General features: G+C 36.5%; 1 protein-coding gene across 1 annotated transcript in view; it reads right to left on the reverse strand.

The window, feature by feature from the left end:
• PHLDB2 (pleckstrin homology like domain family B member 2) overlaps positions 1-27,688 on the reverse strand; it is a 115,783-nt gene that overhangs the window by 22,173 nt on the left and 65,922 nt on the right. The window contains exons 6-11 of the mRNA XM_012501068.2: positions 21,837-21,965; positions 14,267-14,422; positions 13,257-13,367; positions 8,322-8,411; positions 4,645-4,788; positions 1,010-1,150 (exon numbers count right to left, since the gene is read on the reverse strand). Of these exons, the coding sequence (XP_012356522.2) occupies positions 1,010-1,150; positions 4,645-4,788; positions 8,322-8,411; positions 13,257-13,367; positions 14,267-14,422; positions 21,837-21,965 (771 nt within the window). The remainder of the gene's footprint in view (positions 1-1,009; positions 1,151-4,644; positions 4,789-8,321; positions 8,412-13,256; positions 13,368-14,266; positions 14,423-21,836; positions 21,966-27,688) is intronic.

Here is a 27,688-nt window from a genome sequence, read left to right on the forward strand (position 1 = left end):
TAGTCGCAACATCAAAGCACTTCCTCCAACAGCAGCAATTCCAAAAGTGAAGACAGTTGGGGAAGACACTGTCCAAAATCACCTGAAAGAATGGCTGAAAGTTCTTCATGCATAAGGAGCAGAGGGCAGATGCAGGGCCAAGAATGCATGCGCACCATGCAAAAGAACAGGGAAGAGCTACTCTTGTTACAAATGCACCCATTTTTATTTATCCCCAGTTATGCGGTGGGCTGAAACTGAAGAAATCTATTAACACCCTAATGGTTTTAGCATTTTTTAAAAATAGCAAAATCCCTCATGTAGATAAAATATACTTGAAACACAAATTTATAAAACAGATTAAAACAAAGTTACTCTGATTAAGGGCAGGGGAAGGGCTCAAAAGTCTTCACACCTGCCTCTTCTCTTTCCACAATGATCCCCTCAGGCATGTCGGCAGAAAGTGAGGGAGAGCTCGGGCGGGCCTCAGGTCGCATAGGTTCACATTCCACTCCACTACATACCAGCTGAGGGCTCCTTGGTTAGTCACTTAGCCTTATACACCTCAGTTTATCCATACATACAACTGGAATAATAATCAGTACTCTACTGCCTAGTGTTGCTGGATTTTCAAACGAAGCAATCCACATAAAAGGCTCAACCCAGCGTCAGCTACATGAAAATGTCTGAATAAATATTTGTTGCTGTTATTCCTGGAACACAGAGGCTATATCCTATCTTATCTCCAGATGTGGGATGCAGCCATGGAAGTCCGTCATGTAAGTGAATGCCACTCATCGCCTGGGTTGTGCCGGTAGAAAATACCCTGAAGCATGTTCTTTGGCCCCAGAGCATACAATTTCAGACGTCCTCTGAACAGGCAGAAACTGCGATTTAGTCCTGATGTCTGCCTAACAAGTAAATGTAATGATTTATTATTTAGCACTTTTCTTTAAAGGCCTTTACCATCAGTGAATATAATGACAAGAAGACTCATGGAATGAAGCCCGTGGTTTCTCCCATGTCCTACCTTTGGGGTGATGCTTCTCCCCATAGTAGCACTGCTGAAATGTGGGGAGATGGAAGATGTGGTTTTCTTTCGAGGCAAAGTATCACTCAGATAGAGGCCTTCTTTATGCTGTTTTTTCCTTTCTTCCAGACTTCTAAAGTGCTTTAAATGCAAATGCAAAGCAAAATAGCAAAACTTGACTAACTGTAATCGGTGACTGAAGAAACAAAGAATTATGCATTTACAAAAAAAATTGGAATTTTAACAGAATTTTTCTTAAAGTTATTCAACATATACTGTGTTCGCTGATAGATTTGAGCTAGTATTTGATTAGATACTAAACGCTGTAGGAATTTATGCTGAACCTAGAAATCTTTAAAAAATTCCACCTTTCACTTCTGTAGTGCCTGCGGCCTTGGGGCATCAGGACAACTTACAAATTATTATGATGGTCACCATGTGGATGGAAGAACAGCGAGTGGACAAAGCACGTAAGCACTTTTTCCCCTTCCAGGCAGTTCTGTGTGATGGCACAGATACCAGTGAGAAGAGGACAAGTAAGGGGGAAAAGGAGAAAAAGAGAAAAAGCGAGTAAACAGGGAAGTTGTTTGAAAGTTGTAATAATATTTCAGTCACATAAACACACTCCAAATCCATATAAAGTTTCCCTAAAATGCATCATTCTAGGTTACTTTTTAAAAAGATCTTGGCCAAGGAGCCCCTACAGTAATCTCTCATATTTAAAAATCCTCTAATGGACTATTTAATTTTTTTCAGATTTCTAAAGCAAGATTTTTGTCCACTTGAAACTTACTCAAATTTTTCTTGGCCTCACCCTAGAAATGCCTTTAATAGTAAAATGATTTCTTGTTCAAGTGATGGGTGCACCAACATCTCAGAAATCACCACTAGAGAACTTATGCATGTAACCAAACCCTACCTGTTCCCCCCAAAACTATGGAACTAAAAAAAGAAAGAAAAAACACAAAAATGAGCTCAAAAACATTTTTGCTGAAATATATTTGAAACATATAGATAAGAATAGAGGATAATTTAAGAGATATTCATAATCCCACCACTTAGCTTCACTAAATCTTAACATTGCTTTATTTTTTTAAAGAAATAAAACATAAATATATACAGTAAAATGATTTCTTAATTAAAGATTTTTTAGGTCTGATCATTTTAAAGTCATTTTAAAAGCTCATGCTTTTGAAATGCACAAAAATTAATGCAAATGTGAGTTACCAAATTTATAAACAGTCTTTGAATATGCCAATCATAAAAATCTGCATTTTAACTTTATAATTAACTGTTTACACTAGCTCATCAATTTATTAAGAGCTATGTGCCAGGTATGATGGTTTATATATGTTATCTCATTAAATTATTATAATAATCTTGTGAGGTAGGTACTATTACTATCTGTATATTACAGATGAGAAATCTGGGGTGCAGAGAGGTTAAATAAACTTGGCCGAAGTCATGCAGCTGGAAAGCGGCAGAGCTAGAATTCATGGCCAGGTAGTCCATACTAAGATGATAATAATACTTTGCAGTTTGGCTGATTAATGTTCCTTTTAGATAGAAAAATGACATCAGAACACTTCAATCTAGCTCCCACTATGACTAAATATTATAAATTCTGAAATTCATAACTTTCCAACATTCCATAATGGTAGCTTAATAAAATAGAAAAGAAACCCCAATGAAAACACAGTCTAACTGAAATTTGGCAGAAAACAGCAGGTTTGTAAACTGTGATTGTTTTGCTACTAGAGATGTCTTGAATGAAGTTGTTAAAGAAATAAACCTAACATCAAAATTGAAGGCATTTAAGTCTTCCATTCTCCTTGTTTCTTCCTTGTATACATAACTTATTTCATCCACCTTTCACCAATATCCTTTCATATCAGCCCAGGTGGCAGTAACCTTAAGGCGGTGAGAGATATAGTCCTTTAACAAATGGTAATTGATGGTAAAGGTACCTTCAAGAAACGTAAGGGCTAAGCATGACCAACCAGAGCTCGCCTACATCAGCGCAATGACTCCTTAGGATCTTTTGGCACCAAATTCCTGTAGGTATTTGATTATAATCGAAAGGAAGTCTCGAAACAGATTTTTTTTTTTGAATACCCAAGCATCAACATACTCTGAGTGTTCTAAAAGGAAGGCAACATTTAGAATAAAAATTATTTATTTAAAAATCTGGTGAATAAAAGCTAGATTTATGGACCAAATGCACTACTTGTGGTGTGACCTTGGACAAGCTACTTAACCTCACTGAGCCTCAGTTCCCAAAACTTTAACATGGAGATAATTTTTACTTCATGGGATCGTTAGAAGGATGTAAAGAGATACATAAATTTATAAAACAGATTAAAACAACGTTACTCTGATTAAGGGAGTAAAATGTTTAACAAATTCTGACACAGTAACAAGGGAATGCTGTCTATTATGGTTTCAACTATGTATAATAAAAATATTTTGTGTTGATAACATAACTATACTATCGATTTTATGGAAATGCTTGTTAGTATTTTGAGAACTATCTGAGATAAGTTGCAATATTTTGGTTGAATGGTAACTGAAGGATGAGGGTATAAAAAGTGCTCAAACATATAAAAGCCAGTAGGGGACACTCAAGGTATAAAAACCTTACAACAATTCTAACACTCTTAGAACACACTAAATGTTCTTAAGAGGAAAAAAAAAAAATCAGAGAAGAATGCAACTTGCCTTTTTAAAAATGCCTTTGGTAAAGTAGAAGAAAAGATTCCACATAAGTAACTTTGCTGTCAAAATAACATTCCCAAACTCTAAATTCCAGTTCCTAATTACCTGTTGCTGCTGCTGCTGCTGCTGCCTTCTGTGTTTCTTAGCTGGTAGAGGAGGAGGTGTGTCATTTAAAGGTAAAGGGTCGACAGATGTAGCCATGAATTCAGGCCATGGGGCTGATGTATGTTGAGTGATAGGATGAGGAGAAAGGGTGGAAGGAAACACAAATCCAGAATAGACAGGTGATCTTTGCTTTATAGGAGAAAGAAAAGGTATATATGTGTCCACATGAAATGAAAGAATGAGACATAGAAATGAAATTGATAGTTTGTTCTGTTTTGTTATATTTTAATTAAGAAGTTACAATTGATGGGCAATATCTTTCAATTTAGCCTCTTATTAAAATCCCACATTGTAAGTGACTTGGATCACTGAAGGTATTTTAATTTATTATTATTAGCCCCTCCCGTAGAAGGCTTTTAAAAGGCCTAATATTTAAAAGCATCCATGTTACAAAAGAAAATCGAAAACAAAGTCAAACTGAAAAGGCAATTCAAATCAACAATTTTAGAAAGGTTTTTAATTTATAAGAAAACTAAGTTGAGTTAGAGTGCTAAGACATAGAACATATTTCTTTGACCTTACTTCTCCTAGTACTCCACTCTGTAGCATAAATTTCATGGTTTCTAGAATTTTTTATTGGTAGAGCATTACCCCCAAATTGGTATACTTTATAAACTCAGCTTTACCCTACTCCTCTGGCCAAACAGATATACATTTGTCATGCACACTCTCGTGGACCTCATTTTCAGTTGGCCGTGGGTTAATTTCTGACATGAAGAAAAGCAGTGAATGAATGAAACGTCATGCCTACACACCTCTTTACTCTGTGGCTGGCTCACCAGCACAGCTGTGGCAGGCTCAGTGGCAACAGCATCAGCATCAGCAGGAAACTGAGTGGAAGGGGATAGATTCGTGGAATTGCCACATGGCTCATTAATCTCATTTACACTGATATAGCCCTAAAAGGAGGAATTCAGAAGTTAAACACAAAGAAAGCAAAAGCTGAGGCATGCGAGAGTATTAATGTTCCCAGTACAATGAAGTTAGCTTAGAGCGGCACAGCCAGATATCTGTGGTATTATCAAATGTTTCATTAAAGGAATAATCAGCAATTAAAATGGATTTACATTGCTTAATCTTGAAAATTGGCATTCTAAGTATTAAACATAATTTTTCTGATGAAATCAAGATAACAGTATTATAAATAACCCAAAACCTTCTATTTAAAAATATCCAGAAGTATCAGCATTCATTCTGTTGATGGATTAAGGCTGTCAAAAACATATACATTTAAAGTAATAGCACACCAAAAAATCCAAGATGTAAAATTGACAATGCAATCACTCATTCCCTAATTAAAGAGTCTTTTCCACAAATCTTCATTCTTAGATTTTCACCGTTTCTGTTTCCTGATGAATTAAAGTGTGAGGAAAATGGGCTGAGGGCTACTGGGTTTTACACTAAGAAAACATTTTTAAAACAGTAATTATTTATAGTGGGTTCTAACTTTTGGGCATCTCAACCAAATGAGAATAAAAATAACACTGTCCTTTCATGCAGGTGAGCCTTCCCTAACAAAACAAACGTGTGCATGCACAGAGACACACACACACACACACACACACCCAGAGTCCTAAGGTAGAGTTGCAACCAGGGTATGTTTCAATTCAAGGCAGCCTCCCTAACCCCCATCTCTACCCATAAGACAGAGAATTTCCAGTTACTTTTGAACTCAATAATTCAGTTCTGGCTTCAGCTTAAAGAAAATACCCACAGATCAAAATATCTGAGAAGCAGAACTCCTGAATCTGTGGAAAAGGCACTTGTCAATTTTCATGGAAAGTAATTATACAGACCAATCATTATTTTCACCACCCCAATAAAACAGTGTGAAAAAGCTATATAAAATAACATCTCTCTTTTAAAGGTGAAATTGAGTTAAATTTGACACAAAGATTCTTCCATGAGTCCATCAATCCTTTTACAAATTTTAGGCTGAAAAATAAAAAACCTTGATTTTTGGTAAAAACCTTGAAAGGGCTGATAACAAAGTGGAGAATGCTAGAGTGATTGTTTATAAATTGGATGTGTCAGAGACTTGCACTTGAGAAGGCAGGACAGATATCACGTAAAGTTATATAATGTTAAACTGAAGAAAAGAAGTAGTCAACTAGGTCAAGTTCATTCAATATATAATACTGAGTCAGAAAGAAAATGAACAATTTTGAGCTTTTCTTTTGCTCAGTTAATAGTAGACTGTTTTGAAGCCAAGTTTTAATTATTTATATGAGTCATAAACCATAAAATTTAATTAATTGCTTCAAAAATGTAAACTGCTGTAAAACCTGGGAGGTCTTTAAGATAGGTTATAAATCAATCACCCCTTTAAAAAAGAAAAAGGAGAGAGAATGAAAGACAGAGCAGAAGAAAAAAAAGAAAAACATCTTGTGAGTAAAGTCTGCTTTGTACAGGAAAGTGAACACACAGCACAAGAATTGTCATGTGTTCTCATAGCAACTCATTGTTGTACTCAACAAGCAGAAGAGTTGCAGATACATAACAATAGTAAAACAAACTAAATGTGCTTTTGACATCAGAATGTCTGCAGGAAATAAAGACCAACTCATTAACAGAAAAGGAAAGACTTCATTCTTCTATTAGGAGATGAAGAGACTTTAGAGCCCAACTAATTCATCTGGATGCCATAAGCTCTTCAAACTCTGTATGTCCAGAGTCAACTCCAAATCTTCCCTCTTAAACAATTCCTTCCCCAGTCTTCCCTATCTCACTAAAAGCTGCTTACCATCTACTTCATTATTCAAAGTGGAATAATGGCATGATTCCAGACACCTTCCTTTATTTACTTCATCCCAGCATCCAATCTATCAGCAAGAACTGTCAACTCTACCTGCAAATACCTGCTAATCCAGCTAACTCCTTCCATCTCTCTGCCATCAGCATCTCTAGCCTATGCTACTGCAATCATCTCCACAACAATTTCCCTGCATCTCCTTCTCTTACTCTTTATGATCCAGTAGTCACAGAGCAGTCCAGAGTGATCTTTACCAAATGGATAGCAAATGTCACCTCCCTGCTAAAACCACTTAAAGGCCTCCCATCACACATGAAGTAGACCATATTTCTTTAACTCACAAGACCTGCACCCTTACCCACCTTGCTAACATTGTCTTAGGCCATGACATTCCATTCACAACCCCGCTTTGTTCATTGAACCTGACAGTTCCATGTTCTGAATAATGAAAAGAAACTATGAAACTGAATGATCTAATAAAGCTTTGGGAGAAATTTTTCACAAAATGCTTCTGAGGTACACATATAGTCACACTTATTATTGTGATGAGCATTTTGTTTCATATACTTACACACACAAAAATATTTTCTATGTAAGAGTCCTAACTCCACTGTCTAAAGGGTTTTTTTGATTATGCAAACACTTAAGTAGAAGCAAGCTTTTCTTTTAGCTTTTTAGAAAAACAATAAATATAAGGAATATAAATATAGGCTGGGCACGATGGCTCACGCCTGTAATCCCAGCACTTTGGGAGGCCAAGGCAGGCAGATCACCTGAGATAAGGAGTTTGAGACCAGACTGACCAATATGGTGAAACCCCATCTCTACTAAAAATACAAATATTAGCCCGGCGTGGTGGCGGGTACCTGTAGTCCCAGCTACCCAGGAGGCTGAGACAGGAGAATTGCTTGAACCCAGGAGGCGGAGGTTGCAGTGAGCTGAGATCATGCCACTGCACTCCAGCCTGGGAGACAGAGTAAGATTTCATCTCAAAAAATATATATATTAAACTATTTTTTTCTCAGTTATAATTTTCCAAATTAGAGTTAAAATGTTCTCCCAGTGTGGCAGTGTAGCTCCTTAAGATATCTGGTGGGCAAAGTGGTGATGGGGACTGCGGAAAGGTGGATATTGGAGATAAAGAGCATGTATAGTTTACTGTAAATAGGACTTTCCGGTTTAGAGGGGAAAATGGCAGAAACAACAGTTGTGGGAGTGGGGAGTAGGGAAAGAAAGAAACCAGACCACCTTCTAAAATGTTTGCAGGCATTTTCATGTTCTATAAGACTCAGGAGAAAGAGAAGCAAAATAAGAGAGGGGAGGGAGAAAGGAGACTCAGGGAGGAAAAACGAGAATTTAAGACTCATTTTGGTCTGGATCTTCAAGTTTTTGAAACACCAAATTAACCCACAATTTCACCGCCCAGCAAAGTAGACACACACACACACACACACACACACACACACACACACACACACAATGTGCATCTGCATTAGACACAAGGATAATCTCTGAAATCCTCAAAGCATACATAACGAAAGGCAGGGAAACCATCCAAGCATTGAGTGCTTTCATAGGTCCTTTGAGTTAATATTTTTATTTTCAGCTAATCAAATAAAGCTGAGATACATCTCCTGATTTCTAAGGCAACATAAAGTGACATGTAAAATCATAGCTTACCTCTTTTAAAGTATTGGGGTTGACGGGAAACCCTTTCCCCCCAGAGAGGCTGGAGTATTTCTTTTCCAAATTACAAAGATTCTCCTTTTCCTGAAGGAATACAAAACCTATTAAACTTAAAAGTCAACCTTGGATGCAACTGAGAAGCACAGTGACTTTGCAGTAGAGACTAACATCAGATTCTCACATATTTCCCCCATTTCTATTTCCTCTCATCATACTCAGTCAAAACTTCAAATCTGTACCCTAGAGGTCATCTTCTGCTAGCTGACATGCTGCATGAGTTGTTTCCAAACATACTTAGCTATATAACTTTTAATTCCTAATAAATTTTATAGAGTCATTTAAAAATGTGTTTAAAATAAAATTTTAAAAACATTATTTTCGGCCAGGTGCTGTGGGTCACGCCTGTAATCCCAGCACTTTGGGAGGCTGAGGCAGGCAGATCATGAGGTCAAGATTGAGACCATCCTGGCTAACACGGTGAAACCCCGTCTCTCTTAAAATACAAAAAATTAGCCAGCTGTGGTGGTGGGCACCTGTAGTCCCAGCTACTCGGGAGGCTGAGGCAGGAGAATGGCGTGAACCCGAGAGGTGGAGGTTGCAGTGAGCCGAGACTGTGCCACTGCACCGCAGCCTGGGAGACAGAGTGAGACTCTGTCTAAGAAAAAACAACAACAACAACAACTAAAATTATTTTCTAATGTCATTTTCTTTTAATCCTTCCAAGTAACACATAATTGTTGTTGATGATGTAATATCACATGATGTTGTTGATGACATAATATCTGATGATGTAATATCACAACCCAGTGATATATTTTCTTTTGGGAACTTTATGGTGTTAGCTTTCATGTTTGTGTCTATGATTCATCTTGAATTAATTTGGTATTAAGCAACATTTATGGGTCACTTTTTTATTGTGGTATAATTTGTATACATGTCCTTGCCATGGCTGGGGCTAAAATATTTTTAATTAAAAAAAATGTGCATTCAGTGAAATGCATAGATCTTAAGTATATAAATTTATGAGTTTTAACAAACGGAATAATATCCCAGACAAGATAAAGAGCATTTCTGTCATCCCAATCATTTCCTCATGCCCCTACCTGTCAACTTCCACCCTTATGAGCAAGCATTGTTCTGATTTCCATGGCTTTAACACTAGTTTTGCCTGTGTTATAAAGTGTTAGAAAGTGTTTGCCTACTTATAAAATGTAACCACTTTATATAAATGGAATCATACAATATGTATTCTTTTGTGTCAGCCCTCTTTCACTCCATGTTACAGGCATCAGTAATTCACTGTTTTTTATTGTTGAGGAGTCCTGTATTATATAAATATACCTAACAATTTGCTTATCCATGCTCCTATTGATGGATATTTAGGTTTTCTAGCTTTGTTTTGTTTTGTTTTGTTTACTATTATGGAAAAAGCTACTTTAAGCAGTCTTGAATAAGTTTTATATGAAGACATATTTTCATTTATATTGTGTAAATATCTAGAAGTGGAGTTGCTGGGTCATAGATGGATGTTAAAAAAAACTTCTACAAAGTTCTCTGAAAGGACTGTATATTTTATACTCAAGTCAGCAATGTATGAAACTTCTAGTTGCTTCATATTCTTGTCAACAATTGAGATTTTCACTTCTTAACCTTAGTCATTTTAGTTTATGAGGTGGAATTACATTGTTGTTCTAAGTCATATTTCCTTGATGACTAATGATGAGTATTTTCCCATGTGACTTTTTGGTTCTTCATATATGTTCTTTTGTAAAATCTCTATTCAAGACTTTTGCCTGTTTTTTAAAAAAACTTATTGATGTATTGCTATTATTATTGATGTGTACAAGTTCTTAATATGTTCTACATACAAGTCTTTTGTCATTTCTTTTAAAAATTTTTGCTTACTCAAGGCCATAAATGTATACTTTCACTCTTATATTTTCTTCTGGAAACTTTATCATTTTAATTTTTATATTGAGGTCTCTGATATCTCTTGAATGAATTTACATATATCATATGATGATATTGAGGTTTATTTTTTTTCCATGTTGACTCAGTTGATCTAGCACCATTTCTTTGAAAGACTTGTTTTGGTGCCTTTGTCAAAAATCAAAAGACAGTATATATGTATGGGTCCATTTTTTGGACTCACAGTTCAGTTTCATTGATCTATTTAATATATGTGTATTTGTATGGCAGCACCACCCTGCCTTAAATAGCTCCAGAGTAAACCTTGAAATAAGTGTACAAATCCTCCAACTTTGTTCTCGTTCAAAGTCGTTTTGGCTATTCTAGGCTCTTTGCATTTTCATATGCAGTTGATTCCTATTATTGATGGTAACTATATTCTATAATGTTGCCACAAACACTGAAATTAGTGAATACTGAACCACTGCCCCTAAAAAAAATACAGGGTTGGGTTCCTGCAAGCCTCTAGTCACAATATTTTCATCAACTGATCAATAATGAACTTTGTTTTATGTGTGTTTCTGTTTGAAGACACTTACTTAATATTATATTATATACCATTATACAATATATTAACATATTATACTATATATTATTATTTGTATATTAAGATATATATTGCTGATTCATTAACCTTGAACTGACAGTCAGCAACACTGTAACAGCATGAATGAAGTTCATCTAACACACATATTTTCTCCATAAGGCACTTCACAGCCTTCTTGCATTTAGGAGCACTTCACCTCACTTAATCACTATGCTTGGGGGGCATTTTATGCAGCAAATCACCAACAAAAAACAAAAACGTAAAAACATGGCATTAAATAATCCACAAAAATAACACTTGTTTACAGTATAAGAGATAAAACAAGAAGGCAGGATGCTGCCTTGTTCAACCTCAGCTGGGAATGTGCATATTGGCCAACTCAAAATTTTCACCACTCCGTGCATTTCTGTGAATGACTACAAAAGTGTCACAAGTATCGATTTAGAGGTTACAAATACCTTTTAGCAAGTAGACATAATCACAAATATAGAATCCCTAAATAATGAAGATCAACTGTAAATTTTAGCATCAACTTGTCAATTTCTAGAAAAAAGTCTGTTGGGATTTTGATTGAGATTAAAATGTATCTATAGATCAGTTTAGAAAAATAAAAATCTTAATACTTATATACCACAATTTTTACAATCTAATTGTATCTTATATATTTTAATAGGATAATATTATATCTGTGATTGTGCTTACCCATTTTATAAAATCTATCACTAGGAGTTTTTCTCTTTTTTTGGCTAAAATTTTAAATATTAAATACTACATACTACACTATCTAAGTTAATCTGTGACTTTGAATATTGTGTTCCAAAGGCAAAATAGTAGTGAGGATGCTAATGGAAACAGATTTCATCCCCAGAGCAAGGGATAGAGAGGGAAAATACAACTCCATTCAGAGACTTCGAGGTGGGAAAAGGAGGAAGATGGAAGTTGTCAAAAATATGTGCGGGCTGCTAGGGCACCTCAAATGGGCTCATAATTCTATGTGAAGGATCTATTTCCTCTCTCTTCTTCTTTTTTTGTTTTTTATTTTTGTTTGTTTGTTTGTTTTGTTTTGTTTTTTTGAGACAGGTTCTCACTCTGTTGCCCAGGCTGGAGTGCAGTGGCATGATCTTGGCTCACTGAAACCTCTGCCTCCCAGATTCAAGCGATTCTCCTGCCTCAGCCTTCTGAGTAGCTGGGATCACAGGTGTGTGCTACCATGCCCAGCTAATTTTTTGTATTTTTGGTAGATACAGGGTTTTGCCATGTTGGCCAGACTGGTCTTGAACTCCTGGCCTCAAGTGATCTGCCCGCTTCAACCTCCCAAAATGCTGGGATTGTAGGCATGAGCCACGGTGTCAGGTCTTTCCCTTTCTTCTTAATCTAAAATAGCTAAGAAGGGAATGTATACTCATTTATTTTAGGTGGGACTATGGTACAGCTTCATCCTTTAATACTTCTGTCTGGATTTGGTCTTTCTCTGCATGCCGTTCTGGGTCTATCACACATTTTCATGATCCCAAGTGTCATATTGCTAATGTAGTGGCATAAATGCAGGGTTCAGATCTGAGACTAGCCCCACTAACTTTAACGTTTGGTGTCTTATTGCTGAAATGATACCAGGGGCCATGTCAGAGAGTTAGGCTGCAGCTTGCTTTTCAATGTCTTTGGGCAAAGAAATCCCTTTACAAGTAGTCACTTTAGGTGTTGGACCAGAAGAGGACATAGTCTCTTTGGTGAGGATGATCTTGCCACCCCTTGACCATACCATATGGAGTTTCTACCTACCCAATTAATTCAAACTAAACGCAATGTGACATTTGCTAGAAAGACCCATGCACAAATAACTGGAGTTCAAAACACCAGATCAGCTGGGCCAAAATATTTGACAGTAGTAAAAAGGACATTTTTCCTTAAATCCACCCTAAATTGGTGTTAGAATGCATTTTAACTATTTGATGAATGGTATGACTTCTTTAAAAAAGAGGAAAATAATCATTTAAAAATACAGACTTTCTTATTGTTCAATTCCCACCTATGAGTGAGAACATGCGGTGTTTGGTTTTTTGTCCTTGCGATAGTTTGCTGAGAATGATGGTTTCCACCTGCACGTTGTGCACGTGTACCCTAAAACTTAAAGTATAATAATAATAACATTTAAAAAAATACAGACTTTCCATCGTTAAGATTTTTACAATGTGAAAAAAGCATGAAGAAAACATCCTTGCTTATTTTCTGAATAGTAGTTAATAGTTCAGAGTATCAGCTTATTAATGTGGAGGATTAAATAAAAAAGTACATAAAAATCTTCCTTAAATTGTATAGACATTCACTATTAAAAGGTGTTTACTTTAAAGGGGGCAATTTCCCTGAATTTGGAACCTATATTTTACTGTAGCCAGTGCCGAAAAGGAAATACTTACTCTTTGCAACATCATTATTAAATTATTCTTTTCTTTCACAAAATGATCTTGTTCTCTCTGAGCCTGCTGAACAATGTGATTGGCTTGCTTTTTCAATGCAGAAATTTTTTCCTGGAGGAAAAGAGATGATCGTAGGAAGATGTACATTAGACACTCAAAAGTTTGCTAGTCTGTCCTAGAAAAGGGAGAAAAAAAATTTTCACAACTGGAATAACAGTGACTACATTTTAGTTGATGGTGGGCAGTGATTATTACCAAGAGACCGTGAGGCACTTCTTTGACCTGTCAGCCTCAATACTTTCTTTACTGAAGGCTAATATAGATAAAAAAAAACCTATCTTGAAGAACCCAGAAGTCAACAGGAAATCTTGTTTCAGGCTATTGATGAATTTTTTACAACATCTTGGGTACGCCTCATGAGAAAAAAACAATGAATTTCTTATTTAAACTGAGAGTTTAAGAAAACACCTTCTCTTGTCTTTCCTTTCCTCAATTTTATTGGTTTAGTACAGAGCCCTGGGTGTGATTCTAAATTCCGGAACAAAGTTGAATTCTGGGCTGGACATCTAAGTGCTAGGGGTTGGGTGGAGTCATTAGTAATCCACATGGCATTCTACTTCTAATGGTAATAAGCTATCAGCCAGTTTTGAGAACTATTGAGCAATGAAAACAGAGAAAAATCCAAAATAGACTTTGTTCATAGAATTATTCTGAACCCAGTTACTATGATTGCAAAAAGAAATAATTTAAAACCAATATCTGAATTCCTGATTTTCTATGCCTTGGTTTTCACATGAATGAAACAATTAGGTATTATTCATAAATGCGTCTACAGCATAATGGAACAACTGTAATACATCTCAATTTGTCTAATTTGGAACACCATTGGCCACATACATGGCAGACTACATAATCTGTCAAATGTGATATTCAGATAGACATATGTCATAGCTATGTTAAGCAGAAGTATATTTTGATTTTTCACATTGAATGACACCTGGCAAAAGTACCTTTCTAGAAACGATGTTCCGTTGATATTCAGCAACTTCACGCAGGAGTTGTTGAGTCAAGTTCTCCTTTTCTTCATCTAGACGGCTCTCATGTTCAAGCTGCTGGAACTCCAGGTCTTCAAAGTGTTTGCTTTCAACATCCAACAAGTCAGCATCCTTTGGAGAACAGGGAATGAAAACAAGACACACTGAGATAACTACCACCTTCTTAATATGAAGAAACATTTATTAAAAGCAGTTGGTCCAAGACATCTTTCCAATTACAATATTGACCAGGGTTAGAACATAACACTCTCTTTTGGAGTTAAATCCCAGAACGTGACTGTTAGAGGGAATCGAAAGGGGTGTGGTGGGGTGGGCAGCATTTATTTCACCCTCAGTTTTAGACTTCTCTGTGGAGGTAAGAATTCTTGCGTTAAACCCACTGGGTGGCTTTAAAATGGAGAAGGAAGTATAAAAACAACTCAGTAAATAACCTAAACATAATCTGCAGTCCAAAGGTGTAACCTAGTATTACAAGAAAATTCTCCTTGGCCAGGCGTGGTGGGTGGCTCATACATGTAATCCCGGCACTTTGGGAGGCCGAGGTGGGGGGATCACCTGAGGTCAGGGGTTTGAGACCAGCCTGGCCAACATGGCGAAACCCCATCTCTACTAAAAATACAAAAATTAGCGGCACGTGCTGGTGGGCGCCTGTTGTCCCAGCTACTTGGGAGGCTGAGACAGGAGAATTGCTTGAGGTGGAGGTTGCAGTGAGCTGAGATTGTGCCATTGCACTCCACCCTGGGTGACAAGAGTGAAACTCTGCCAAAAAAAAAAAAAAAAAAAAAAAGAAAGAAAAGAAAGGAAAGGAAAGGACAGGACAGGAAAGGAAAGGAAGCTCCTCTTTTCTTCAATTTTTCATAGAAAACAAGACTAATATGGAGATTAAAGAGTCAAAAGTTGGCACAGGTACAGACCAGAGGTATCTAATAGGGATACATGTATCCCAGATGGCACACAACACAATCTGCTGGACTATGCAGAAAAAAATTAGACCCCTTTCATACTGGTTTTTAATTGTTTATTTTCTTTTTCACTTTCTCAATATATGTTTTCTAATGTATACACAAGTAGCATAGTATGTATACATGATTTTAAATATATACATTCTTTGGGCATGCACACTATATATATTTATAATAATATGGATTATGTATCATATGTCTACAAAGGAAATGCATGCTCTAATAATTTTATTAAAGGGATAAGCAACCAAAAAACTTTTGGACAAGGGCTTTAGGTGATGACGACGTGTCAGTGGAGGTTCAGCAATTGTAACAATTGTACTGCTCTGGTGGAGAATGTTGATAATGAGGGGAGCCTATACATGTGCAGGGGCAGAAGGAATATGGCAAATGTCTGTAAGTTCTGCTGGGTTTTGCTGAAAATATAAAACTGCTCTAAAAAATAAAGTCTATTTTTTTAAAAATTGGAAAGTGAGGTTTTAAAGCCAGGGTTCTATGAGCCCATTAAAAATATGTACACACCTTTTTACTGGAAAGTGTAAACAAAGCTTTTATAAGGCACAAAGGGTGACTCAAAAGGTTAAACACCACCACTCTCAGAATAATCTTGAGGACATTTAAGGAAGATCAGAAATCGTGAAAATCAGATGGTCTCGAAAAAGTATTCTCCAACCTATGAGGTACTTGAAGACAGGAATATATTTATGCATCTGCATTCATGCAGAGATTGATGCATGTTGTATAGATTCTTCTCTAATATGCTTTTTGTTTAAACACCCTTTTATTTTTGGAGTCTTTAACATTATTTATAAATGGCATATGTTTAGGAAATTTCTTTTTATTTTCCTTTATTTTTATTTTTATTTTTAGAAGACAGTGTCTTGCTTTGTCACTCAGGCTGGAGTGCAGTGGCACAATACAGCTTACTGCAGCCTCGACCTCCCAGGCTCAAGCAATCTTCCTGCCTCAACCTCCCAAGTAGCTGGGACTACAGGTGCACACCACCATACCTGGCTAATTATTGTACTTTTTTGTAGAATGGGGTTTTGCCATATTGCCCAGGCTGGTCTCAAACTCAAGGGATCCACTCATCTCAGCCTCTACTCACCTGGATCCACTCACCTGGGATTATAGGTGAAAGCCACCACACCCAGCCAGATTTTTTATAACTAGAACTTACACATAATCTACATCCAAAAGGAAGAGGCAGCTGGGCTCTGTGGCTCACAGCTCTACATAGCTAACACAACCAAAGCATTTTTTGGTTGTTCTTCAATCAAATCATCAAAGAGAGTTGAATAAATAATTATATGCTAAGTTATCTCTATATCAATATTCAACCCCACCCCGACTCTGGTTTTATATTAATGATAAAGCAAGCTTTTTGATAAAATGAAATGTATTTCTATCTTCTGCAATGACTTTTACTCCAGGGATGATTCATAAAAGAGTTATTAGCTACTGAGTAATTAGCAACAAGACTATCATGTCAACACAGACTGAATTCTCAAAGCTTAAGAGCAGGAAAAACACAATTTGAAAAACATATTCAACATTTCTTAACACTTCTTTACATTTTATTTGGCTCTAAAAAAATATGTGCTCAATTTCAAGTGTTTGGTTGACATTTCAAGTTTATCAGACATTTCAAATTTGTAACTTCTAAAAGAATTAATGAGTTAAAAGAATTAAGGAATTAAGAAATAACTCAAGTGTTATGGCTTAAAACAATATCTTCTGTTTTGAAATAATACACTGGCTGACATATAAGCACATACACTCAAGTTTATAAGGTCTTCCAATTAAGCTTGATTTGTGGCCAAAGATTAATGAGATTTAAAAAAAAGGAATAAGCCCTTTTTCTGGCTTATAAGTAATCTTCATTCAAAGTGGCCACAGGACTCAGAATATATACACTTTGCTAGTCAGTTGCTTACTCCACATCTGGCTAATATGCAATATGTGTTATTTTAACCCTGCATGAAAGTCAAAGAATCATTCATTTATTTGTAGTAAATACTTAAACCACTGCATGAAAATAATGGCACACTAAGTAAGAAAGTTGAAAATTAGGCTAAGCTCAGCACTCAGGCTCCACTGACGTAATCATCTGATCAAGTTATCTAAACCATCAAAATGTGTGTGTATAAACTCACATCTTAAACAAAAAACTATTAGGAAGAGGAATAAAAACTTTTACAAGATTTTATGTATGAATAAGAAGTCTGGGAATGGAATTTGGGAGCAGGAATAGTTTAATTGAGCACAGAATCATATACACAGGAAGTTCAAAGTGAAGTATGTATGACTAATTGAATGAAAATTTTAACTATACTTCACTCACTAAAAGAGTGTTACATCTCTCTACCGGCTGGCAAGCTCAAAGGCCAGGCATGAAGGACCTGAAACGGCTGCACTAAAGGAAATTCTGTGTAATTTCTTTTTTCTTTCCAGTAACTTTTTAAATAATGTATATGGCAGAAGTTTACATGCAGTTCTTTATGTTTTCTTTGCCTGATGGAGGGACAGGAAGAGAATAGATGTGGTATGACCAGGAGAAATTGCAGTAATAACAGCTCAAGGCCAACTCCAGAAGCAAATTTAAATGGGGCTCAGGGTTTTGTTAACTTTTACACTTTAACTACGTAGTTTTGGAATATGGAAAAAGACAGTTGAAATAATCTAGTCCAACCTCCTTGAGGTGATTAATACTGTCAACCTGATTGGACTGAAGGATGCAAAGTATTGATCCTGGGTGTGTCTGGGAGGATCTTGCCAAAGATTAACATTTGAGTCAGTGGGCTGGGAAAGGCAGACCCACCCTTAATCTGGGCAGGCACCATCTAATCAGCTGCCAGAGTGGCTAGAATATAAAGCAAGCAGAAAAAAACAAAACAAAACAAAAAACAACGTGAAAAGACTAGACTGGCCTAGTCTCCCAGCCTACATCCCTCTCCTATGCTGGATGCTTCCTGTCCTTGAACACTGGACTCCAGGTACTTCAGTTTTGAGACTTGGACTGGCTCTCCTTGCTCCTCAGCTTGCAGACAGCCTGTTGTGGGACCTTGTGATTGTGGGAGTTAATACTTAGTGAACTCCCCTACATCTATCTATCTATCTATCTATCTATCTATCTATCTATCTATCTGATATATATATATATCGTATTAGTTCTGTCCCTCTAGAGAACCCTGACTAATACACTCCTTATTTCATATATGAGGATATTGCGGCCCATAGAAGTTGAATGACTTGTTCAAGACTAATGGATAAACTAATTTTACAGCCAGTGACAGTAAAAAGGTCTTCTAATTGTAGATCACTGAATAAAATTTTTTAAAAACATCAAGATACTCCCTGACTCTACCAAAAATATGAAAAATGAACCGGGCATGGTGGCGGGTGCCTGTAGTCCCAGCTGCTCAGGAGGCTGAGGCAGGAGAATGGCGTGAACCTGGGAGGCAGAGCTTCAGTGAGCCAAGATTGCGCTACTGCACTCCAGACTGGGCAACAAAGCAAGACTCTGTCTCAAAAAAAAAAATAATAATAATAATCAAGATAACAAAATCAACCATTCATTTGAGTAAATATCAAAAGCACAAGAAGACAGTTACCTGGCTGGGATAGTTTTCTTGTGCTTTTGATTATTTACTCAAATAAATGTTTGATTTTGGTCTTGATTAAAAAAATTTATCCAGTGATATCTACAATTAGTAGAACTTTTTTTCTATCACTGGCTCTAAAATCATTTTATCCATTAGTCTTGGACAACTCATTCCAACTCTATGGGCCTAAATATCCTCATATATGAAATGAGAAGGTAGGATGAGATTATTTCTTTTTTTTTTTTTTTTTTTTTGAGACGGAGTCTTGCTCTGTCGCCCAGGCTGGAGTGCAGTGGCGCAATCTCGGCTCACTGCAAGCTCCGCCTCCTGGGTTCACGCCATTCTCCTGCCTCAGCCTCTCCGAGTAGCTGGGACTACAGGCGCCCACCACCACGCCTGGCTAATTTTTTGTATTTTTAGTAGAGACGGGGTTTCATCGTGGTCTCGATCTCCTGACCTCGTGATCCACCTGCCTTGGCCTCCCAAAGTGCTGGGATTACAAGCGTGAGCCACCGTGCCCGGCCAAGAGATTATTTCTATTATCTTTTTCCACATGAGATGAGTTAAATGACTCATTTTCATTTAACATCAGTTTTCTTTTCTACACTATTAGTAACCCAGGGATTGCTGTGCCCATATCAACTACCAGATTGGTAAGGCCATGTTAACAACATACCAACCACAGGCCACAAAACCAATACCAGATGAAAATAATATTCAGACTCTAACATCATGATTTAAAGGTAGGAAGACCAGCCACAAGTCATTATGCTGCATGCACAAAATCATTCTACAATTTCAGCTAAAGTATTCAAGGCAATATGCAGTTTAATAAAATAACTTTCCTCTTATTCATTTATTTTTTACTTTGTGTGACTTACCACCTAATGAAGCTATTTATAATAAAATAAGCTTTATTAAATCTAGTTTAAATGCCCAAGGGAAAGCTTTGTAGTGAAGTCATGTTCTGAAGTGTTTGAAGTCTAAAGGGAGATAAGCTGTGATAACACAGAAAGGTCCTAAAGTGAACTTTAGGACTTACTTCTCATGAAGTAAGTGAACTTTTTACTGATTAAGCCAAGGCATTGGTGAAGAGTTATACTGGTCATCATCCTTGAAAAACAGAATTAGTAGACCTCTTAATATCAGGTGAACTGTAGCCATCACAAGCCAGTTATTTCTCCTAAGGAAAGAGGTTTTATAAGAATTTTATACTCTGTTTGGAGAGGAAAGGGAAGAAGTCTCTGCCTTCAATTAATGGAAAAGACTGTCTGCACCATTTCCTTTCCTCTTTTGTAGTCAGAATCTTTGGAACATATAACTCATATTATGAGTTATCCTACAGAATCTAGATTAAGCTAAACAGTATTTATGTTCATCATAATCCAAGTTGTGAATAGAATCTATCAATTTTTATGTAAAGCAATGTTTATAAAGAACACAATAAATGGATAACCAGAGGAAGGGAAGGACAAAATATACAACTATGCTGCTGACTGTGAATAAGGAATTACAATGACTGTGTAAAATCTTTAGTGATAAGGACAGTTAAAAAACAGTAAGCAAACATAAAAAAAATCAGTTTTCCCATCTCTTTTGTTAACTAGCATAAACGCAAATTACAAACTGAAATTACTTTACAAATACTAGTTTTCTTCCAATCATTTTTATCATAAAATTTTCAGAGAATTGTGACTGAGAGGCAGGAAGTTTTATCTTCTTACAACAAATTCAGCTGTACACAATAAAAGGAGTAAAGGGAAGACATATGGTTAAAACTTTCTTTGCTCCAACACTGTAAGAAATAAATACTAAAGCTATTATGCTGCAGTTTAAACAGCTGCATTGGATTCTCATTATTAAGATGCTCTCAACTTCTGCAATACATTGAAAAGCTTTAACTGTTATTTTTTCACCTAGTGACGTTCTCAGAGCTAGCAAATATTTTTGTATTAAAGGTCATCTTAAGAATGTTTAAGGATGTGCTATCTCAATAAATTTTTCAACCTCCCCATTCCCAAGAAGGTGCAAACATAGTAACATGGATGAAACTAGCTTGTTACACTCAGGTAGAATCATAAATTGTTACTCACTTAAGACAAATTACTATTACGTGACTCTTTCAGATATCCAAGACTGTTAACGACTGCTTCCCCAGAGGGAAGCAGTTTACTGGGGCTGCTGTTCAAAGGAAATGACCCGGTTGCCAAGAGGCTATGAAGTACTAAGTGGCTGTGCCAGTGTTTGTGGAACTATCCACCTAGGAAGTCTGGCTTTCAGAAGATAACCAGTGTGGTTGTGTTAAACACTGCCAACCTTAAGGATCAAAGAATAACTTGATAAAGCTTAACTAGAAAGTCTATGCTGCATTAAGTTCTTAGAAATTATGAAGCTCACATAAGATGTTGGGGGCATTAGTAACGCCCTGCATCTTGGGTCTTGGTGTTTAATTGTTGTGATTAGGCTAATTAGTTCAATGTCACTAACCAGCAAAAAGAAAAGGAAAAACAAAAGAACAGCTGCTGGTGGGGAGCAAATCAGAAAATAGGATAATTTGGGGACAGGAGTCTAAAATCAGGCTAAAGAACAAAACATTCAAGGGTAAATAAGATTCATGACATGGCAGAGAATGCAGGGGAAGAGGTCAGTTAATACAAATGCTACAATGTTGATGTTGGTTACAAATCAGAAATAGCTTCTTTTGTCACAAAAAAAAATGACTCCAGAAATGGTTTTGCATTAGAAATTATATGAAGGATTCTAACAAGGAATTTAAAAAACTGATTAGCATGGAATAATGTATACTGTTAGCATGCATATTTCCATTTAAACGTATCTAATGACTAGAACTTATGCAAACTTATGCTATATGAAGTAGTAAGTCACAGGTAAGTGGCACTTAAGTGAAAAACAAAAACGAAAAGCAAAATAACTGGTGCATTCCTGTTTGCTACTGACCCTCTTCAGTTGTTGTTGTAGCTGTTCCCTCATGGACTCTGGACAATTGTCCAGCTGGGTCTTCTGCTCGGAGTAAAGCTCCTGAAGCCTCTCTAGTTTTTCCCTTTCAGCATCAAGCTTTACCTTCTCCTGAAGTTCAGAAACCAGAAAATAGAATAGAAATTACCTTCACACCCCAAGCAGGTGCTAGTGAACATTTCTCAAGGATAACACAAACAAACATACACAAACTCTGGACAGTCTATGAATGCAGAAACATATCTTGTTAGTGGTTAGGATAAAGGGATATAAGTGGAAGTTAAGACAAAGGGACTGGGTTTCTGCATTCTCAAAGCGCAGTCCACTTCATGGCAGTGACTCCCACTTTCCTTCCCTCCCTCCTTCCTGCCACCACGTTACAAAAGCAGGGGAAGCAATGGTCATGTTGAGTGTTGGTCATTGGCCAACAATAAAAGAAATGCGAACCAAATTCATAAGCAAGCCTTGCTAAGAGTCACCTGTCAGAGAACCAGACAAAGGAAAGGGGGCATTTACCTCAAGGACTGTCATAGCTTAACTCACTCAAGGCCTTTGCATGGCCAGTTTTGGAATTTATTGGTTTTGTTCTCAGGTTAGAGGAATTCTAAGTGTATTAATTGACGTCCCCATCATCTGAAACAGTTCTAGCTCTTTGGAAATCTTCAGAACTTACAGAGTTAGAAAATCTTAATCCAGAGAGATTATTCAAGGACTGAGAGAGCTAGTAAAAATGCAAGACAGACAAAGCAGCGAGGGGGAGGCATAAGTAGCTCAGACACACCAAAAATGTGATGGGGACTGTGGAAATACAGACTTTCCCACAATGACTGACATAAAAATAAACTGACACACGGACTTTGAAAAAAAGAAAAGAGTCAGAGAAGAAAGGAGAAGGAAACAAATACTAAATCCCTTCCAAGTCACACGTGCCAATGAGACCCTGGACATTCTCTAGGATTTAATAGGCAAATACTCTTAATACAGTCATTACACGGCCTTACAATGCTACCTCCTAAATTAAGAAATAAAACTTCAGTTTGTTTGGTGCCAGTCTTCCCAACTTGTGTTCTTTTTATGATGCTCTGAACAATTGAAACAAATTCTAGATGTGTTTTCTCCTTGTGTAACACCATCAGCCTAAACAAAAGCACTTTATAAAGCACTTTGACAATTTGACCTTCAGTAAGTGAAATGACCACCACCTTCCCTTCCTTATATTCCTTTTATATAAACTGGCAGGAACAAAACTAGCTTCTAAGCACATCACAGAAGGACTCTTTTTAAGGATTTTCCTCTGAAATAGTCCTATGAAATTATCCTTACTACATTTTATCAAAATGGCCATCATTTCCTATATAAACACATAAATTCTGTATAAAAGATGTTATGGTTCAAATCTAAAACTACATGACATCAATACCGGTTCACTTGAGTCTCCATTTTTCACTTAAATTTAGAAATGTATATTTGGCTTTAGAAATGTAATTTTCTTAAAATAATTAAATTCAGAAGTCATAAACCTGAGACCCCTACTTCATATATCAATCTAACATGGTTCTGTAACAACTTAAAAGTTTAACAGACAACAAAGAAAATTTCTTTCATCTTCAACGGTAAGTTTGCTCACTGTACACACCAATTGTGCAAGAGTTGGAGAAAGCAATGGCATTGTTAACAGAAGAAAGGATGCCCACGTGTGCTAATCCATAGTTAAAATGAATATACTAGCACCGTTAGATTTAGTCTTTAGCTTCAGAATTATTTTTTTTTCCTTAATAAAACCAGCCATACAGAATATCTGTTGTCCTCTGGCTAAGAAAAGGTGTTCTTTCCTATGTGTGTGGATCAAAGATTACCCTATTTACACAGCAAAATAATTTTATCCCAAGAGTTCTATTTCTAGGTACTGCATCACCAGAGTTTGCAGCAACTCTACCTCCAAATGGAAAGCTAAAAAGTAATTTAAAAAAGAAGAAGACTACAAATTATAATTTAATAGCACATGTAAAAAGCCCTAAAATTTAAAGTTATCTTTGATAGAAAACACTGATATGATATTTGATAATACAGAAAGCCACTGGCCTAAAACAGGTCTCAAATCTGAAGAAATAACAAAAGTACTCCTGATGCTCTCAAATGTTTGTATTGTTAATAATAAACTCAAATTAACAACTAATAAAAAAAAATCTTTCATGCCTGTAATCCCAGCACTTTGGGAGGCCAAGGCAGGCGGATCATGGGTCAGAAGATCGAGACCATCTTGGCTAACATGGTGAAACTCTGTCTCTACTAAAAAAAAAAAAATTAGCCAGGCGTGGTGGCAGGTGTCTGTAGTCCCAGCTACTCGGGAGGCTGAGGTAGGAGAATGGCATGAACCCAGGAGGCAGAGCTTGCAGTGAGCCGAGATCGTGTCACTGCACTCCAGCCTGGGCGACAGAGCGAGACTCTGCCTCAAAAAAAAAAAAAAAAAAAAAAAAATCTCATATTTAAATAGTGCCTTACTTCCGAGGTGCTCAAAATGTTTCGCAATTCATACAAAGGGGCATCTAGAAGAATATGCAAGCAGGCACCATTAGAACTTTTCGCAGCTTCTCTATTTATCAGTAATGCTGTGACCACTACCTGGGTCCCACAGCAAAAGCTCAGTGGGGCCAAAGCTAGGGCAAAGGAAGTAACGGGAAAGGATGAAAGAAGACCAGTGGCAGGTGGGCCTGGCTATAAATCACAGAGGACGGCAGAGGTGATATAACTCCTGCGAGTGCCACAAGTAGACCAACTTTGAGCCAGAAAGAAAGTAATATTCCTCTATCCTATTTATTGCCCAGGAAGTTGTTAAAGGAAAATTAGCTCTAGGCAAGCAGTTAATTAGAGCTGAAAGTTTCACCTTTTACAGTGAATGTAAAATAGATGGCATTTGAGGGTTTAGGGATTCTTGCTTTTTAAATGTAAAATATTAAGATTGAGGTTATTCTCTTCCTCCATATTTAAATTGGTAAACTCACCTATTCTAACTACAATAGGCACAATAATATTTTCCAAACACCAAATTGAGAGAGAATATAACTTTTTAAAAAAGATTCATAAATGTACTTTCAGGAAAAAAAATGAATTAAAAAATTTTTTTAAAATAGTGTCTCACTCTGTCATCCAGGCTGGATTGCAGTGGTATGATCACAGCTCATGCAGCCTTTAATTCCTAGGATCAAGTGATTCTCCCATCTTAGCCCCCCAAGTAGCTGGGACTACAGGTGCACACAACCATACCAGATTAATTTTTTATTTTTTATTTGTAGAGATGGGGGCCTCATTATGTTTCCCAGGGTGGTCTTGAACTCATGGGCTCATGTGATTTTCCCACTTCGGCCACCTAAAGTGCTGGGATTATAGGCATGAGCCACTGCACCTAGCCTAAAATGCATTTTTAATAAATTTAACACATTTCACTTTATTGAAAAAAATAAGATTAGGAGGAATTGGAACACTCCAGGAAAATCCAGATGTACAAGAGGGCATTTATAAAACCACAAACAGAATGGGACTTTCCTAGAGACAGTACTGTTCTCACTTTGACTTGTCTTCTCTTGATGTACCAGCAAAATCCAGTTGGGTCACAAATTCATGCCAGTTTTGACCTATTTTGTATATTTAAGACTGACGTTTCTAGAGTTCCACATTCATATACAGACAAAGGTAAATTACCCATGGGTAAATTAAGGTAGAAATCAGTTTATAAAATTGGGCCTATATTTGCTTCCATAGTGAGTTGTTTGTTCATTTGTGCAATAACAATTGAAAGAAAACTAGAGGAGAGGAAAGAAAAGAGAGCAACTGATCCTGTCCTCATGTAGCACAGTCCAGTTAACCCATTAGAACAATGTAGAAGAGCTTTTTAAATATACTATTTCCCAGGCCGCAATTTAGTTACAAATCCAGGGATAGAAGGCTTGGTAACAAGCATTTTAAAATCTCTCCAGGTTTTCTGATATGCAGCCAGGTTGAGACCCATTGACTTAGCCACCCAGGGTTATGAGAGGGGCAAAAGCAATTAACTACAATTTGATTTTTCTAATGAATATACAGAACATTAATACAGGATCCACCAAAAACTATTCTTAAAATATTTGGTCCTAATGCCTTTACTTCACAGTATAAAAGTCCTCTCTTACAAATAATATCCCAATTGTAAAATTTTTACATTTAAATTAAATGTCTCAAGTAAACCAAACAAAAACTGTGACAGATTCCAGTATGCAATATTCATATAGACAGGGATGATACATTTCAAATTCAGAGGCAAAATATTTGTCGTCTAACCATACAAATGATCAGGATTGTTAAAAGTTTACACTAAAGAATCTGAACTTGCACACGAGTTGCCAATAATCTTGAACGATATTAAAAACGCAAGGCTTGTCAAAAGATTACTTATTCTGCTAGATCTCATGGTTAGAAGACACAAACATAAATTGTCTCTCTTCTAAGTAGTATTACTGAATGAATAAGCAAATTTAATCTGCTAACTCTTTGGAGTTTCAATACTACACAGAATATTCTAGAATACCAATTAAAAAATCATTTTACCATATTTAAGTGTGCAATACTTGATAAACAGATGGTTCAAGGTTACAAATTTATTAACTTGTAGGGCTGCCAGATAAAACAGAAGACATTCAGCTAAATTGGAATTTCAGATGAACAACAAATGACTTTAATGTTAAGTGTGTCCCAATTATTGCATGGGACATAATTACAATACAAAATGATTCTGTTTGTCTGAAATGCAAATGTACCTGAGGTTCTTATATTTCTGTTTGCTAATTCTGAAAACCCTGTTAGCATGATAAAAATTTTCCTAAAAATTAAAATCCACTTTTGTAATTTCCAAACTGTTTAGCACAGAACCCAGCACTCTAGGCACACGGGCCACATTTCATTAGACATGCGGTCAGGTTTGGAATTGACGCAGTGATATGTTAAAATTTATAGTCTCTAAGGCTTCATTTATTTACCTGTTTATTTATTTATTTGACAGAGATGAGGTCTCACTGTGTTACCTACACTGGTCTTGAACTCCTGAGTTCAAGTGATCCTCTTGCCTCAGCCTCACAAAGCGCTGGGATTACAGGTGTGAGCCTCCATGCCTGGCCAGTCGTCATTTTTAAGGGAGGTCCATTCAAAGTCCTATCTATATATCCTAAAAATCCCTTTCCTTCCATTCCTAAATCCTGTGGCTTTGTTTGGGAGGCAGCCATCCTTATAGGTTCATAGATTAGGCAACTATTTTAGGCCCATAATCATTTATGTGAAATTCATTTTCCTTTTAACAGCTTTATTGAAGTAGAATTCATATGCAAAAACACGGCCCACGTTTAAGCATTTCTTTTGATGAGTCTGTACATATGCATACGTCCATGATATATGTAAGGCAGGAAGTATTTTGGATATCGGAATATTCTGAATTTCACAGAGGTAACACAGATTATATAGCAAATATTATATGACATTTCCAGTGAGATTTGGAGCAGTACCCTCTAATCGAACATGTTACTATTTCTGTAGCTACATTTATGAATATTCAACCTTACAAAATTACTTTTTTTCCCCATGAAACTTTTCAGATTTTGGAATTGCAGAGGAAAGATTATAGACCTGTATCAACAAATAATGATTGTTGAGTAACCAACCATTCTCTGCCTCTGAAGAGGAACATCCTGTAATTCTTTCTTTCTTAGATTTTTTTCCTTTGGCTTTGACATTTTAATTACACAATTGATGAATGTTTAGTGTCGAAAAAAAAAACTAATAAATCAGAAACTCAGGACTTATGTAATCAA

Source organism: Nomascus leucogenys, chromosome 21 (genome assembly GCF_006542625.1).
Source record: "Nomascus leucogenys isolate Asia chromosome 21, Asia_NLE_v1, whole genome shotgun sequence".
Taxonomy (NCBI): Eukaryota; Metazoa; Chordata; class Mammalia; order Primates; family Hylobatidae; genus Nomascus; species Nomascus leucogenys.